At 32.9% G+C, this 17,508-nt stretch overlaps 1 protein-coding gene across 2 annotated transcripts; it reads right to left on the reverse strand.

The window, feature by feature from the left end:
• Window positions 1-20: 20 nt before the first annotated feature.
• On the reverse strand, window positions 21-16,161 carry LOC132731885 (uncharacterized). 2 transcript variants are annotated; one of them, XM_060718182.1, is made up of 3 exons: window positions 14,476-16,161; window positions 12,473-12,587; window positions 21-4,564 (listed from the first exon to the last, which is right to left on the reverse strand). In XM_060718182.1, exons 1-3 carry the CDS (start codon window positions 16,126-16,128, stop codon window positions 4,500-4,502), a joined length of 1,833 nt encoding a protein of 610 aa, XP_060574165.1. In that variant the 5' UTR covers window positions 16,129-16,161; the 3' UTR covers window positions 21-4,499. The 2 variants fall into 2 exon arrangements, with proteins under 2 accessions (XP_060574165.1, XP_060574166.1); XM_060718183.1 differs by lacking the exons at window positions 21-4,564; window positions 12,473-12,587 and adding an exon at window positions 13,695-14,125.
• Between the last annotated feature and the right edge of the window lie 1,347 nt (window positions 16,162-17,508).

Raw genomic sequence — 17,508 nt, forward strand, 5'->3', positions numbered from 1 at the left:
CTGCAAGCTACAGATACTAATCCCACATGATTTCTAAATCAGAGGTAAGAGACAAATGACCATTAGACACAAGGTCTGGAATCAATTTTCATGGACAAATTTCCTCCTCACAGGAGAATCAAACCAGCGACCACTGGATTAAAACATCCATGCTTTCTCTATTGAGCTAAGCAGACTAACTGCTTTAAGATATAAAATAAACAATCATTATGACAGTAAAGAATACAACAGAAAAAAAAAAAAAAAAAAAAAAAAAATTATCAAAATACCCAAAAGTCAAGTTTCTTACTATCTATGACAATGGTTGTATTCATCACATTATTGCTATAAAATAGATACAAGGTAAAATCTGTATGTATAACATAGTGATGATTTGCCATTTTTTCTGCTGTATACACTATGTTTGGATATGGAAAATCCCAATGCAGTAATCTTTACATCTCTTATCAATATACTATCAAATCATTTTCTTAAAAAGTTCTATACAATTCTTAATATGGTTTAACAAACTATTTACATAAATTCTGATCATTTTGTAAAAAAATGACAGATATTCATAACAAAAGAGAATATAACCATATATAAAACAATGTTAACCAAGCACAGACATAATACATTTTGATATCTTCTTGTATCACAGAAAAAATAGCACTTTCTTTTATTAATAAATAAACACATACATTATCAGCTCATAACCAAAAACAAGGTCTGGTATAACAACAAGTTAAATTCTGATCATTAAGTAAAAAAAAAAGACAGATATTCATAGTAAAAGAGAATATTACCAGCACAGAGAGCACATACTTTGATGTCTTTGTGTATCAAAGATAAAATAGCACTGTCTTTTATTAATAAATAAACACATACATTATCGGCTCATAACCAAAAACATGGTCTGATATTACAACCAGTGTCACAAACATTTTTCCGGTTGGATTTATGTCGCACCAACACAGTAAAGGTCATATGGTGACATGAAAGGATCAAAAGTCCCGGGTAGGATTCGAACCTACAGCTGTAAGAGGTAAATGACTTAACCACTCAGCAACAGACCACTCACAACTTAAAATATGGCACTTTATGATTATCAGTAAATAATAAACATTATAGGTAAAATGTATTACTGTAAACACTGTTTACATTAATCAAGGTTACACTTATAACTTCAAGTAACACACTTTACCTTGTATGTTATTACTTTCTTTTAAGCTATAATATCAAATTAAACAGTCTAAAAAGTTATAAAAAATATATTTCAATTAACAACCTCAGTCAAACTACTTTAGTCTAATCTTAAATAAAAGCATGCATTGTGTTATTATGGAAACAATGCTTATTCTTGTAATACTAACAGTCATGTTAAACATAAAGTATTCTTAATGCTCAACTTTATAAATCAATAACATAAACATTTTTTTAAACTTAAAGACACAATTGAAGTTTACAAGTCAAAAATACATAATTTCTGGGAACAGTTGTTAAACATAAATAAATAATAAGAGCACTATATTATAGTGAACTAACATTTATATCACATTTTTTCAATATCACAGTCATGTGTTTGGAATAAAATCTAAATAAATATGTTTTAGTTTCTTGGTTTTAGCATATTGCTATATCACAGTATTCATCACAATTTTTAAACTGCAGGACTACTGCAGTCAAGGCTATTTTTGCATATTTTGACCTCATTTTGGTGATTAATATGGAATGTAAATGCCATTTGCAAAATGTAAATAACTTCCTTTGTACACTTCACAATATTTTTACTTTTAAAAACATTTTCAAAATTTACATGAGGAAAAGCATGAACCTAAAGGCATGCTGCCATAAGTTAATATCTAATCTCAATTTGTGAGTATTTTTAACTCATCTTAAAAAAAATCAGATAAAGAATGTTATTTCCATGATTAAAAATTGATTTTAATTCATGTCCTGATGCCTTAAAAACAACCCCCCATAAAAAAAAACAACCTCAAAAAAAGCTGTAATAAAAAAAAGATATAAAAAAGAGGTAAGTGGTTTAAAGTCAACAACTTCACCACTAAGCCACAGACCACTCACAACTTAAAATATGGCACTTTATCATTATCAGTAAATAATATACATTTTAGGTAAAACGTATTACTGTAAAACACTGTGTACATTAATCAAGGTTACACTTATAACTTCAAGTAAAACACTTTACCTTGTATGTTATTACTTTCTCTTATGCTATAATATCAAATTTAACAATCTAAAAAGTTATGAAAAAACATTTCAATTAACAAACTCAGTCAAACTGTTTTAGTCTAATCTTAAATGAAAGCATGCATTGTGTTATTATGGAAACAATGCTTATTTTTGTAATACTAACAGTTATGTTAAACATAAAGTATTCTTAATGCTCAACTTTATAAATCAATAACAAAAACACTTTATTTAAAACTTACAGACACAATTGAAGTTTACAAGTCAACAATACATAATTTCTGGGAACAGTTGTTAAATATAAATAAATTAAAAGAGCACTATATTATAGTGAACTAACACTTGTAGCACATTTTTTTCAATATCACAGTAATATGTTTGGAATAAAATCTTTAAAAAAAATATTAGTTTTAGTTTCTTGGTTTTAGCATATTGCTATATCACAGTATTCATCACAATTTTTCTACTGCAGGACTAATGCAATCAAGGCTATTTTTGCATATTTTGACCTCATTTTGGTGATTAATATGGAATGTAAACGCTGTTTGCAAAATGTAAATAACTTCCTTTGTTCACTTCATAATATTTTTACTTTTAAATATATTTTCAAAATTTACATGAGGAAAAAGCATGTACATAAAGGCATGCTGCCATAAGCTAATATCTAATCTCAATTTGTGAGTATTTTTTACTCATCTTAAAAATATCAGATAAAGAATGTTATTTCCATGATTAAAAATTGATTTTAATTTATGTCCTGATTCCTAACAAGAGGGCCATGATGGCCCTGAGGTCGCTCACCTGTATATAGGCCCCCGGAGCAGGGCCAGTTTAAACCCCAGGGCTTTTATTTGAACAAACTTGGTAGACACCCACAAAAAGATGTTTCCAGCTTAACAATCTTACCTCTAGCTCATTGGGTTTTTTAAAAGAAGATTTTTTAAGATTTTACTATACACATATAGTTAAAAACAATGACACCTCTGGGGAGGGGCCAGTTTTAACCCCAGGGCTTTTATTTGAACAAACTTTGTTGACACTTACTAGAAGATGTTTGATGCTTAATATCTAAACTCTAGCTATTTGGGTTTTTTCAAAGAAGATTTTTAAGTTTTTGCCATACATTATATAAGGAAAAACAATGACCCCCGGGGTGGGGCCAATTTTCACCCAAGGGCTTTTATTTGAACAAACTTTGTAGACACCAATTAGAACATGTTTAATGCTAAATATCTTAGCTCTAGCTCTTTGGGTTCTTTAAAAGAAGATTTTTTAAGTTTTTACTATATGCATTTAGGGAAAATCAATGACCCCCTGGGGCGGGGCCAATTTTGACCCAAGGACTTTTATTTGAAAAAACTTGGTAGACACTTATTAGAAGATGTTACATGCTAAATATCTTAGCTCTAGCTCTATGGGTTCTTTAAAAGAAGATTTTTTAAGTTTTTACTATATGCATATAGGAAAAATCAATGACCCCCTGGGGCGGAGCCAATTTTGACCCCAGGGCTTTTATTTGAACAAACTTGGTAGACACTCACTAGAAGACGTTTCATGCCAAATATCTAAGCTCTAGCTCTTTGCATTTTTTAAAAGAAAATATTTTAAGTTTTTTTGTTCGGTTGCCATGGCAACCAGAGTTCTGCATGGAATTAAATTCTTTGAACAATATTTAAAGGTGACCACCAAAGGAACATTCCTGTGAAGTTTGGATGAAATTGGCTTAGTGGTTTATGAGGAGATATCATTTAAAGTAAAAGTTTACGGACGGACAACAGACGGACGGAAGCCGGACGAAAAGCGATCACAAAAGCTCACCCTGTCACTTTGTGAGAGGTGAGCTAAAAAAACAAAAAAAACAGCTGTAATAAAAAAAAGATCTGAGTAAAAAATCTGCTATAAACATAGATCATTACAATGTTTGCATAACTTTGGTAATGTGAATCTTTATAACTGTAACCAATCACTTAAATAACTTATAACCTAGTTTACAAGTTAACAAAATAAATTGCCCTTCCCCTATCATTATGAATATTCTCAAGTTTATCCATTTTCCTATAGATAGGCTTTTCTTTACGTTAAAATACACAAGCCATACAATCATGCTATCAGAAGTTACAATTAAATCATGTTTGTGAATAATTTCCTTTATTATTTATGTATACAATATAATCTGTCTTCTTTTTCTCAATCCTTTAAAGTTTTGTTCCCCTTGTAGAAGTGCTTAATTCAAATTCTCTTCATTCTCTTTAGGAAATGTCCAAAATATTCTACTCTTAAACTTCTCATCTTCTAAATTATCACACAAACTAACGCCTTGGTGACTCGCCCATGACTCTGAGCATCCCAATAATATTTCCATATGTGATGAAGTCTGAAAATAAAACAAATTTAATATGATTGTTCTATAATGTTTTAAAAACATCAGACATACCAAATAAAGCATATTATTTCAAAGTATATATAGAGGATAAGGGCTTTAATGAGTCTAAACAACAGAAATAATCCTGAAATGCTTATGCATTCAATTTAAAAATCAGATTTAGTTTTTTAACAAGGAACATGGCAGTACCATGAAAGAATATATTCAACAAGAGGCATCATAAATGGGGCTGCACCTTCAGTATTTTATGCTTTATTGGGTTAAGTTAATTCAAAATCAAGGTCATACATGTATTTGAATTACTCAGTATGATGGTTATGTCCATTTTGTCAAAGTATGAATCAAATCCCTCAATAAATAGCAAGTTAAATGTTGATGCTGCACATCAAAGAAGCCCCAAAATAATCCATTGGGGTTAAAACAATTACCAAAATCCACCTAGTCTAAAGCAGGGCTGTCATTAACATTTTTTGCAGAAGGTTTGTTTTTAACTTGAGGCGGTCATTTCTGTCTTTATCATGCATAACAAAGAGTGTTTTCTTAATTTTGAGGCGGCCCATAATGCATTTGAGACAGGCATTTTGGCCTCCTGCCGCCTCTTAATGACAACCCTGCTAAAGTGTCTAGAAATACTCCCTGACTGGCCGAGGCATAATTAAATGTTTGTACACTAGATTTAAAATTTTCAATTTAACCCCTTTTTTATTATTTTTAAAATACAAGTTTACACTTATCCGTGTTTGTTGTAAAACATGTTCTATATATCGTCGATACAATGACTCCTAAATATAAGGAGGCATCACTCAATGAACAAGAGCTGTCACAGGAGACAGCGAAGCTCTACTAATGAAATACTGGACGCAGTAAGGAGGACAAAACTATGAAAGAAAAATCAATTATGTATTAAGTTATAGTAAAAAATTAATATTTGTTAACATAAATTCCAAGATCAAGGGGAATAATTCTAGAAATAGTCATGCTAGAGTTATGGACCTTGTCACACAACATTTGTGTAATGATAAGAAATATATATTTGAAGTTTGAAGTAGATACCTTAAAAAGAAAAGAAGTTATTATATTTCTTAAAGAAAATCCTAAGTTCAAAGAGAGATAAATCTGTTAATATTGCATCAAGAGTTATGAACAATGTCACATAAAATGTAATTGTTGATAAGGAATAAGTATTTGAAATTTGAGGTAAATACCTTTAAAAATAAAAAAGTTATAATAAAAAATAACATTTTTCTAGTAAAAAAATCTAAGTTTATGGGGAGATAATTCTTGCAATATTGGTGCTAGAGTTATGAACCTTGTCACATAAGATGTGGATGATGATAACGTAAACATATTTGAAGTATAAAGTTGATCCCTTTAAAAATAAATAAATAACAGAAAAAAAAATATTTTTTATGAAATATTCTAAGTTCAAAGGGAGATAAATCTGAAAATATTGGTGCTAGAGTTATGAACCTTGTCACATAAGATGGGGATGATGATAATGTAAATACATTTGAAGTATGAGGTTGATCCCTAATTAAGAAATAAAGAAGAAACAGTAAGAAATAGTACTTTTTGAGGAAAATTCTAAGTTCAAGGGGAGATAAATCTGAAACTATTGGTGCTGGAGTTATGAACCTTGTCACATAAGATGGGGATGATGATAATGTAAATACATTTGAAGTATGAGGTTGATCCCTTAAGAAATAAAGAAGAAACAGTAAGAAATAGTACTTTTTGAGGAAAATTCTAAGTTCAAGGGGAGATAAATCTGAAACTATTGGTGCTAGAGTTATGAACCTTGTCACATAAGATGGGGATGATAAGGTACATATATTTGAAGTATGAGGTTGATCCCTTAAGAAATAAGGAAGTAACACTAAAAAATAGTATTTTTTAAGGAAAATTCTAAGTTCAAAGGGAGATAAATCTGAAAATATTGGTGCTAGAGTTATGAACCTTGTCACATATGATTTGGTTGATGATAAGGAACATATATTTGAAGTTTGAAGTTGATACCTTAAGAAATGACAAAGTTATAGTGAAAAATATTTTACTGCACCAAAACTTTAATCTAAAATCTGGACGCGGACGCCGACGCCGGGGCGAGTAGGACAGCTCTCCATATACTTCGTATAGTCGAGCTAAAAATGCATTACGATTGAAAATGCATTACGGTAAGTAAACGAATTACACTGATAATACCCTAATTTTCTCAACCGCAACTTTTCGGCCCTTTCTGTTGATATTGATAATAGCCAAGGATATTCCACTCGATAATTTCCTGCTTTAGAATATAGACTGGCTCATTGGCACGTTATTCTAATGGTAAATAATCAAAAAAGATAACAAGAGGGCCATGATGGCCCTGAGGTCGCTCACCTGTATATAGGCCCCCACAACCCCCAACCCCACCCCCAACGTTGCAGGGCCAATTTAACCCAAGGGCTTTTATTTGCACAAACTTGGTAGACACCCATAAGAAGATGTTTCATGCTAAACATCTAAGCTCTAGCTCATTGGGCTTTTTAAAAGAAGATTTGTTTAAAGTTTTTACGATACACATATAGTTAAAATCAATGACACCCCCAGGGCCGGGCCAGTTTTGACCCCAGGGCTTTTATTTGAACAAACTTGGTAGACACTTACTAGAAGATGTTTCATGCTTAATATCTAAACTCTAGCTTTTTAGGTTTTTTCAAAAAAGATTTTAAGTTTTTGCTATATGCATTATAGGGAAAATCAATGACCCCCCGGGCGGGGCCAATTTTGACCCCAGGGCTTTTATTTGAACAAACTTGGTAGACACTTATTAGAACATGTTTCATGCTAAATATCTTAGCTCTAACTCTTTTGGTTCTTTAAAAGAAGATTTTTTAAGTTTTTACTATATGCATACAAGGAAAAATCAATGACCCCCTGGGGCGGGGCCAATTTTGACCCCAGGGCTTTTATTTGAACAAACTTGGTAGACACCTATTAGAACATGTTTGATGCTCAATATCTTAGCCATAGCTCTTTGAGTTCTTTAAAAGAAGATTTTTTAAGTTTTTACTATATGCATATAGGGAAAATCAATGACCCCCCGGGGCGGGGCCAATTTTGACCCCAGGGCTTTTATTTGAACAAACTTGGTAGACACCAATTAGAACATGTTTCATGCTAAATATCTTAGCTCTAGCTCTTTGGGTTCTTTAAAAGAAGATTTTTTAAGTTTTTACTATATGCATATAGGGAAAATCAATGACCCCCCGGGGCGGGGCCAATTTTGACCCCAGGGCTTTTATTTGAACAAACTTGGTAGACACTCACTAGAAGATGTTTCATGCCAAATATCTAAGCTCTAGCTCTTAAGGTTTTTTAAAAGAAGATATTTAAAGTTTTTTCTTTTGGTTGCCATGGCAACCAGAGTTCTGCATGGAATTAAATTCTTTGAACAATTTTTAAAGGTGACCACCAAAGGAACATTCCTGTGAAGTTTGAATGAAATTGGCTTAGTGGTTTATGAGGAGATGTCATTTAAAGTAAAAGTTTACGGACGGACGGACGACGGACGGACGACGGACGGACGGACGCCGGACGAAAAGCGATCACAAAAGCTCACCCTGTCACTTTGTGACAGGTGAGCTAAAAAAAAGAATGTTATATTTAAACAGTCATGGAAGTATCACTTTTGTTAAACGTCTCTTTAATTCCATGACGCTAGGGGACATGTTGATCATCAGAAAAGATATTTTTATCTGAAAATCTGAAAATGTGTAATTTTTGTTAGAACAAAAACAATTAACAACAAGAGGGCCATGATGGTCCTGAGGTCCCTCACCTGTATATAGGCCCCCGGGGCGGGGCCAGTTTAAACCCCACGGCTTTGATTTGAACAAACTTGGAAGACACCCATTAGAAGATGTTTCATGATGTTAAGTTTTTACTACACACATATAATGAAAAACAATGACCTTCCCTCTGCCCCCTCACCCCCCCCCCCCCAAGAAGGCCAATTTTAAACCCAAGGGTTTTTAATTGAACAAACTTGGTTGACACCCATAAGAAGATGTTTCATGCTAACATCTAAGCTCTAGCTCATTGGGTTTTTTAAAAGAAGATTTTTTAAGTTTTTACTACACACATAATTAGTTAAAAACAATGACACCCCTGGAGCGGGGCCAGTTTTGACCCCAGGGCTTTTATTTGAACAAACTTTGTAGATACTTACTAGAAGTTGTTTCATGCTTAATATCTAAACTCTAGCTATTTGGGTTTTTTCAAAGAAGATTTTTAAGTTTTTGCTATACACATATAAGGAAAATCAATGACCCCCGGGGCGGGGCCAATTTTGACCCCAGGGCTTTTATTTGAACAAACTTTGTAGACACTCACTAGAAGATGTTTCATGCTTAATATCTTAACTCTAGCTATTTGGGTTTTTTTCAAAGAAGATTTTTAAGTTTTTGCTATACACATGTAAGGAAAATCAATGACCCCCGGGGCAGGGCCAATTTTGACCTCTGGCCCCGTGTTCACAAAGAAAAGATCAGGATCAAGATCAAGTGATCCTGATTTTATTTTCATTGTTTTATGTTACTAAAATTGATTGTGTTTAGCTAGAATTAAAAAGTAAATATTCAAAATGTAAAAAATTGCTGATTTGCCAAGAAATCAACTATTTTTGGATAAAATTAACAAATAACAAAACAAATACAAAAATATTCGGATCAAAATAAGGATCAATTTTAGGATCAGGATCAATATTTGGATCAACTGTAAAATGCCCGTATCTTGTAAAAATAACAATAAATTTATTCTAAAATTTCATTAATTTGCTATTGCAAGTCCAGTTTTATCAAATTAATATTAAATATTTAATCTATGAGGATAAAAATGAAAAATATTAAGAGTTTTTCATTACCTAGGTTACTATATAGCGGGAGGTTTCCACATAAGCTATACACCAAGTTTAATTACAATATTAAATTCCAAACTTAGTTATTGACTGGATTAAAAAGCAGTGACATAGGGTTTCCAAAATTCATCCCAAGCAAGGTCTCTATATAAGCTTGCTATTTTCAATACTTCATTCCTTTTGAGTAACAATACAATAATACAATCAAAGGGCTGCAAGCTCTGTGGTATTTTCTGATCTTTGCAATCTAAATGGTACTTTATATCTGTATTTGTTTTCCTGTATAAGTTTATTTTTGGCGTCCTCGGCGCGGCGCCTCTTTTGGAATGAGAAAGGGCGACAGCAACTTCTTGAGCCTTTTAGTCGGACATAATAAAAGCTGTTCATTCCGACCAGTATGAGGGTGCTTGATTCCCTGTGGTCTGGAGACCACAGGGTATTGGTAAGCGTTTAACTTTTGAGGCATGGAGGAGCACGTGACCTGTTTTCGGTACATGGAGGAGCATGTGATCTGTAAACCGTACATGATTGGTTAATTGACCTTTTCGGAAACCTGGATAAATATCGTTTGCTGGTACGTTACGGATAATCCTCTAGGGAATTAGACACCTAATTAAGAACAAAAAACTATTACGTGATATTTTTAATTTTCTATAATTATGTTACCGTTTAAGGTGGAAAAACTTGAATGATGTGTTTGAAAATTATCAATGTTTCTTTAATATGTATCTCAAAATATTACAAACAATAAATGTTTATACTGAAAATCTACAAAATTAAAATATTCGTAGTGGCATCTGCCATCATAAATACTTGTGTGTTTACTCTATTATTTTTTTTTGCTCGGAATTATTCATAAAATGGTAGGCCTATTTAATTATTTTCTTAAGAAAGAAATAATTGTTTTATGTTCAATCTTCTCCGGTCATCAACGGTCACCAGTTTCCAAAGACCTTCTTCTATATTAATCGATTACTGTCAAATATATTCCTGATACAAACGTTTATTTATCCTCGCCCCCCCCCCCCCCCCTGAAAATAGTTAAATGAAATATATTTATATCATTAAAAACGTTCCCCGCAGGAAACCATTTTACTTGTTATTAATTAAAAATGAAATGTCGCGATATATACAATGAATAGCGAACTGGAGAATTTCGCAATGCAAACATTTTCAAATGAAATAACCTTTTCCGTCAATAAATCGCGCTCTTCGGGGTATTTTTATTTATCATTTTGTAGTACACAGTGGGTTATTATGGTTCATGTATCCGAAAGCTGAATAGAATGATGAGTTGGTGACCTATATATTCCGAAAATCTATTTATAGAGGGATGTATTCCTATCGGTAATTCCCGGTCTCTCCTGGTCTATTTTGACCGGAATTTACTAGTGACCGGCGAATAGTACCACACGTTTATGGTCCGGTCTCTCCCCGTTTTCGAGTAGATGTTTGATATCGTTACAGAACAGAACAAATATTTACAGTTATATAAATTTTTTTTAAAATGAATGTTTGTCACTTAGTTTGGTTACAATAATTAATAAACACAGATCAACTCTCAAATTTATTGATTATTATTATACATAAACATACAATTCGAAAAAAAACAAACCCAACAACAGCAATAACATGTTTTATAAAACATGATAAAACACTGATACGTTTGTATCAGATAAAAACAATAAATATGTACAATAATTGAGAAAAAGGTACATTTTTATGGTATTAATATGACACTATCAACTTTGAAACATTTTATTTAATTTGTTATTCGTGTTTAGTAAAGATGCCGAGGAATTATTCAAAGTTACAAATTAGATTTTATGAATTATTCAATTGATTGATAATTTAAAAAATGATAAAGAAAAATACAAATGTACATGTATATGTTTTAAGAATAAACAATATTATATATTAAAAGTTTAACCATAATTTACTGACTTTTTCCAGTTAAGTTTTTACTTAATATAATCGTCGGTCAATATGACAATTGAATTCTTAAAATAGTAGTAAACGTAAAAACTCAGTATTAAAATAGCACATAAAACACAAAAAAGAAAAGAAAACAATATTCATAAAATCTGTATTTTTTATTACAATTATTGTATAATAAACAATTATGCTCAACATGATCAACATGGTAATGTAACCAGTGTCATATTGTTAGTAAGTGTGAACAGATACCTTTAGAGGGGGTCTTCGCTAATAGCGATAACATAATAAGGGACAAGTGTGGTGTTGATCATGCATTACACATATGGATTATAAATGATTGTATACATGTATATCCGTTGCTAAAAAATCATTTATGCTCATTTTTTATGATAGCCACACTTTATCCTTGCATATCGTGGCTATTTCCAACAAAGACACTAAAAAAAGAATTTAAAAAAATGTTGACTCGACTGGGATTTGAACTCCAGACCTCTCACACGTGAAACGAGCGCGTTACCCCTGCACCACAGAGAAGTTATAAAAACAGTGGCTGAATAAAATCAAGTCATTCGTAATTTATAATTTCCATTGCATTTCGGGTTAGGGTAATTTCGAGGTATTTTGTTCAGGGTAAACCTATTGTTTAAAATTGAAGTAAATAATTTAGCAAAAATCTTCTCACCCAAACAGTCCAACATGTAGAAACTATATATTCAACTACTCGACAGTCAGATTTATTTGTGTAGTATTCGGTCATCGATATCGCTAAAAACAGCATTTTCATTGATTAAAATCATATTCATCCGCGTAATTTGTGAGTGTGCATTTATTGACAATTCTATAAGCCAACGCTACTTTTAAAGTTTGAATGTGTAGTAATTTGTTGGACACTTGTAACAAAAAATTGTTCTTTCTTTTAAATTGCTGGTTTTTAAGCAGTTTTGAGTGAGAACTAATTTGCGTTGTTAGGACTGTTAGGAAATTTTGTGTTAGACCGTGGATGTTAGCTATGTATTTATCTGATCTTGCGATCAGAAAATACAAAAACTTAATTTTAGTTTTACCTCTGTTGACAATAAGACGTTCCACAGCACCATATATTTGCCGATGTGTATAACCGTCTGCTGCTGCCGCCAATCCAGCACTTGATCTAACAAACTCATCTATGACATGTGGCAACTGAAGAAAACAATAAACATTTACAATACTGCACATTTGTAGGTAATAGTAAGTTTTATATGGTTTTATATACACAGCAGAGCTGCTCTTAATTTATAAAGAGATAAATTTTTTTCTTTAAAAAAGGAAGTTTAGATTTTTAACAGGTTAATGGTCATATAATATAAATGGCTCTTTGAACAAAGAACCATTTATATGGGGCCATTTAAACTGTCAAAAAATCTCAATAACTAATAATGTATCATTTCTAAAGATTATAAAGCTATAACTCATGGAAAATCTTAAATATTTATAAAACTCATAAATGGTAAATTTATTTTGTTTTATTTTTTGCATAACCTTCTGGTTTATCCTCACAAGAGTTCTAAGATAAAATGTCTTTGACATTTAACAAACATGAATATTGCATTTGTTCTGGAACAAAATATTATGCTATATTTCTAGTAGGTTTTTTACCTTTTAGCAATATTTTTTGCATGCACCATTATTCAATCACGAATACAAAAATGCAAATACAGTAGAACTTCTGAGTCGAACTTCGATTAGTCGATTTTCTCAATGTGTCGAAGTAAAATGAAAGTCCCGATTTTTTCCCTTATATATTCCTTATAAAAACCTATTTATGAGTCAAGATTTTATGTGTCGATTTTTTCGATGTGTCGGAGTTTTTTCGTGGTCCGTATACGGTATAGAATAAATCTAGTATAATTTACCATAAATATGTCGAAGTCCTTCGATTATATTGACAACTTCGATCTCAAGACATTTTTCACACCTTTTCTAGCCGCGAAGACGATTTCCGATCAACTTTAGTGACAGGTGTTAATTACACAGCCCAGTTTTGAACAAACACTCTTTGTATGCGTTTAAATGTGTGAAAAAATGCTATAATCCTGACTATTTTAATTGCCGTAGCGGTATTTGAAAGTACATGTAAACAGCAAGAACTATCCTATTACCCGGTGTCGCGTGATAATCACACACGAAATATTTACTATAAACTGGTTTAGTTATTGCCCTTTCGTATTGTTACGCGGTTTGTAACTTCATTCTTTACATCAACAGGTAGTCCAAATCAATTTAGCTGTGAAAAGTAACTTAACATGTCGTATTTATCATTGTATAATGTAAAATATTAGATTAATGAATGAAAGAAAAACTTGAAATAGGTTACGTTATAGATCTTATAATTAGGGCTAGTCACGGGTTGAAATATTGTCATGAAATTCAGACCGATTCATGAGTCGAAGTCCCGATGTGTCGAAGTTTTTACGCAAGTCCCTCCAACTTCGACTTACCGAAGTTCTACTGTACATGCATATTTCTTTCATAAAGGTATTTTGCAATTTTTACTCTGTTTTCAAAATTGCTCCCCTTACCAATCAATCTCATCCGAGCAATGTCTTAGACAAGCATCCTGACCAAGTTTGAAGACAATTGAGTAAAAACTGTGACCTCTCGAGTGTTAGCAAGGTTTATCCATATTTGGGCAGTGTGACCAGGTTTTTGACCCCAGGTGACCCATATTTTAACTTTACCTAGAAATCATCAAAACGATCTTTCTGATCAATTTCCAGAATATTTGGATCAAAACTACAGCCACTGGAGTGTTAACAAGATTTTTCTACTTTTAGCTCCTGTGACTTAGTTTTTGACAGGAAACGACCCAGACACAATTTAGAGGAGAAAAAAATATTTTGCCATATCAATTAACTACCACAACTTAAATAAAATTGCTACACTATTTATCAGATTAAGTATTAAATCAACATAAATTAAATCTAAATGATAAAATATTAGAATATATTGTATTTAAAATAAATTGAAAATAAATTAAGCAACAGCACAGAAAACTATTTACACGGCTTATTGACAAATAATATCATACTTTTTCTGTAGAATTGATATTTTCTTCTGATCTGGGTTCAGGTAACTGTCTTTCAACATCAACACGAGTGTTGTCCTCCTCTCCAACATGCGCATCACTATTGCTAGGTAACTCTCCTCTTATAATTTCTTCTCCAGCCCCAGTTCCTATTCCTAATCCATTTAGGGGTTGCTCATTGATTTCCTCCATCTGTTGCTGTGACTCCCCCTCAGCCATGTGACTTGACTGAGGGGTAGGATTGATATAACTCCTTGGTATTACAGCTGAGACATTTGTTCTACTGGCAGGTACAACCAGTTCATTAGGTACATCAGGCGGTGTTGAAGGGTTAGCTTGAGCTTGGTCAACAGTTGAAAGTGATACAGCTGGGACGTTTCTTCTAGTTACAGACCGTCTATCACTAGATATTCGTCCTTGTTGAACAATCACTGCCCGTCCATCCCTAGATATTGGTCCTTGTTGAACAGTCACAGACCGTCCATCCCTAGGTATTGGTCCTTGATGAACAATCACTGACCGTCCATCCCTAGGTATTGGTCCTTGTTGAACAATCACTGACCGTCCATCCCTAGGTATTGGTCCTTGTTGAACAATCACTGACCGTCCATCACTAGGTATTGGTCCTTGTTGAACAATCACAGCTGGAGTAAGATCAGGTTGTGGTAGTCCAGGTGATGCTGCTTGAGGAAGACACCTCCCAGAAGGCACTATTTCTTGAACGTGATCAGTAATCCATCTAGCCACTGTACTATTATACCTTGTTCCCTGTGTATGATGCGAGCTTCCAGAAGGCACTAAGTTAATACTTGAGGCCATTAGATCTACTAAATTCAACTGATTACCGTAATTTTGCAATAGTGTATTACGTCTTCTTCTTCGCATACACTGCCTACAATGATTGTCAAGGAAAGTGATAAGCTCATCATGGGATTGTGACAGAAAAAGGTAATTTGGTATCATACTGTCACAGAAAACACAAGACACAATCCCACTACTATCACCAAAAAATCCATCTCTAGCTAGCCGTATTGTAATAGGATGTTCAGACTCAATGTTTGCACTTCTGAGACTAAGAAGTCTGTAGACCTCATACATCATACACCAAGGACTTGCCAACACATGACCATTATATCTATATGGACACACGCATAACACTGGTTTCTCTGGTCTGAAATGATCTAGATAAATAACAGTTTTTTGGTATTTTAGAAAATGTTCATAATCTAAGAAGTTTAACTGCTTTCTAAAGAAACATTTTGAATTTAACTTTAACCAAGATTTTTCTTGTGGTGTTATCATCTTCAAACCAGGAGAATCCTTAACAGATGTTTTTAATTCATTCAAATTGCTCTGGTTTCTAGCTTCTGCACACATTTTTTTATTTATTTTTTCAGTTAATTCATTCAAGTTGCTTTGTATATTCTCTATAGTTTTTATAACTTGATCTTCTACATCTTCTTCAATGATTTTTAACTGCTCCATGGATTCTTCAGTGTCTGGGTGTTCCAAACATACAGTAGGCTGATCTAGGGAAGAATTTTTCTCAGTATCCTCGTCTAAAAGTGCTTCCAAAGTATCCTCCTGTTGATATTTTTGAAACTGCATACACAAAGTTTCATCAGATTCAGGTTCCATCTCTGATTCAGGTTCCATCTCTGTATCTCCAAGTTTAACTTTTCCTTTAACATGATCTGCAATAAAATTATTACCACTACATATGGAGGAAACTTCTACATTTCAATGAATATTTAAGTACAAGAAAAATGAAGAAGACAAGCAATTATCATAGTATTGCAAGCAATCCATAAGTCCCCTACCGGTTAGAACCCCAGCAACATTCTGAAGGGCCATTTGCCATTCACTTATGTTTCTATTTTAAGTAAATTTGTTGAAAAAGTTCTTTAAAAGTGATCACAGGAAACAGTTTTTATGTACAGACAGATGGACTGAAGGACACTCTACAGTTATTTTTTAAACATCCCTGTTATCAAAATATAACATTTTTAAAAAGCAAAATTTTCAAAAAAGAGATAACTCTTGAAATAAAGATGCAAGATGTCATACATGATGTGAGTGTAACAAAGAACAATTAGTAATGAAGGTATGAATAATGAATGTTCATTTTGAATTTGAAGTAAATGAAAGAAAAAAGAACAAAATTAATAAGAAAAATTAAAAGTTTAATTGATTATGACACATAAATGTATTGAAATTTTGTTTGTTTAACATAACAGATTGAAATATTTTGCCCTTTCCAACATGAGTATCTGTGTGGGAAAGGGATTAAGAGAAGAAATGCGGTAAGTACATAAAGTGAACAAAATCTATAGGGGAATGGATTAACTCAAGAATATGCGTAATGACAGGGGAATGGGTAATATGTTGCTGTTTAAAATATCAGATTTGACTGAATGACTAAATAACCCAGCGGACAGTTTGTTTTGTTTTAAGTCTGGCACAGATTTTAGATGGGCCCTTGGCCCTTTGCTATCGACTTTCCTGCACCATTGTCATTTTTTTAGCACCAATAGCCCAAAATCGCGTCTCGGCAGATCTCTGATGTAATAGTGACCTTAGACCCTGTGACCCCAAACGTTCCAATTAAATGAAGTAAGGGGCCATCTTTTTTGTTATTTTCTTTGTTTTAATAGATGGCCATGGCCCATTATTCTACGGCATGTCAACTCTATTGTTCTCTTTTGTTTTGTTTACAGTTACTTGGCCCCCTACTTCTATCAAATGGCACGGACAGACATCCGGAGCGGACGCCAGGGGGTTAAACATAAAATGCCGGAAATTCATTCGGGCATATAAAAAGAGAGGGAAATCAAACATTTGACCTGGCTGGGGATTGTTTGTTTGTTTTGGGTTTTACGTCACATCGACACAGTATAGGTCATATCGCAACGTTCCAGCTTTACTGGTTGAGGAAGACCTCAGGTGCCCTTCCGTGCATTATTTCAGGCCACAAAACGAGATACCTGAGTAAACCACCACCTTCCTTAAGCAGCTGGATAGCTTCCCCAAAAAAAA

This window comes from Ruditapes philippinarum, unplaced genomic scaffold (genome assembly GCF_026571515.1).
Source record: "Ruditapes philippinarum isolate M1 unplaced genomic scaffold, ASM2657151v2 ctg18412_1_1_1_1, whole genome shotgun sequence".
Lineage (NCBI taxonomy): Eukaryota > Metazoa > Mollusca > Bivalvia > Venerida > Veneridae > Ruditapes > Ruditapes philippinarum.

Excerpts from the sequence above, each read along its gene's own strand:
- LOC132731885 (XM_060718182.1), bottom strand. The coding sequence starts at position 16,128 with ATGGAACCTGAATCAGAGATGGAACCTGAATCTGATGAAACTTTGTGT. Across the intron at positions 12,588-14,475 it reads ATATCAATTCTACAGAAAAA|TTGCCACATGTCATAGATGA; the intron begins GTATGATATTAT and ends TGTTTTCTTCAG. Across the intron at positions 4,565-12,472 it reads ACGTCTTATTGTCAACAGAG|ACTTCATCACATATGGAAAT; the intron begins GTAAAACTAAAA and ends TTTTATTTTCAG.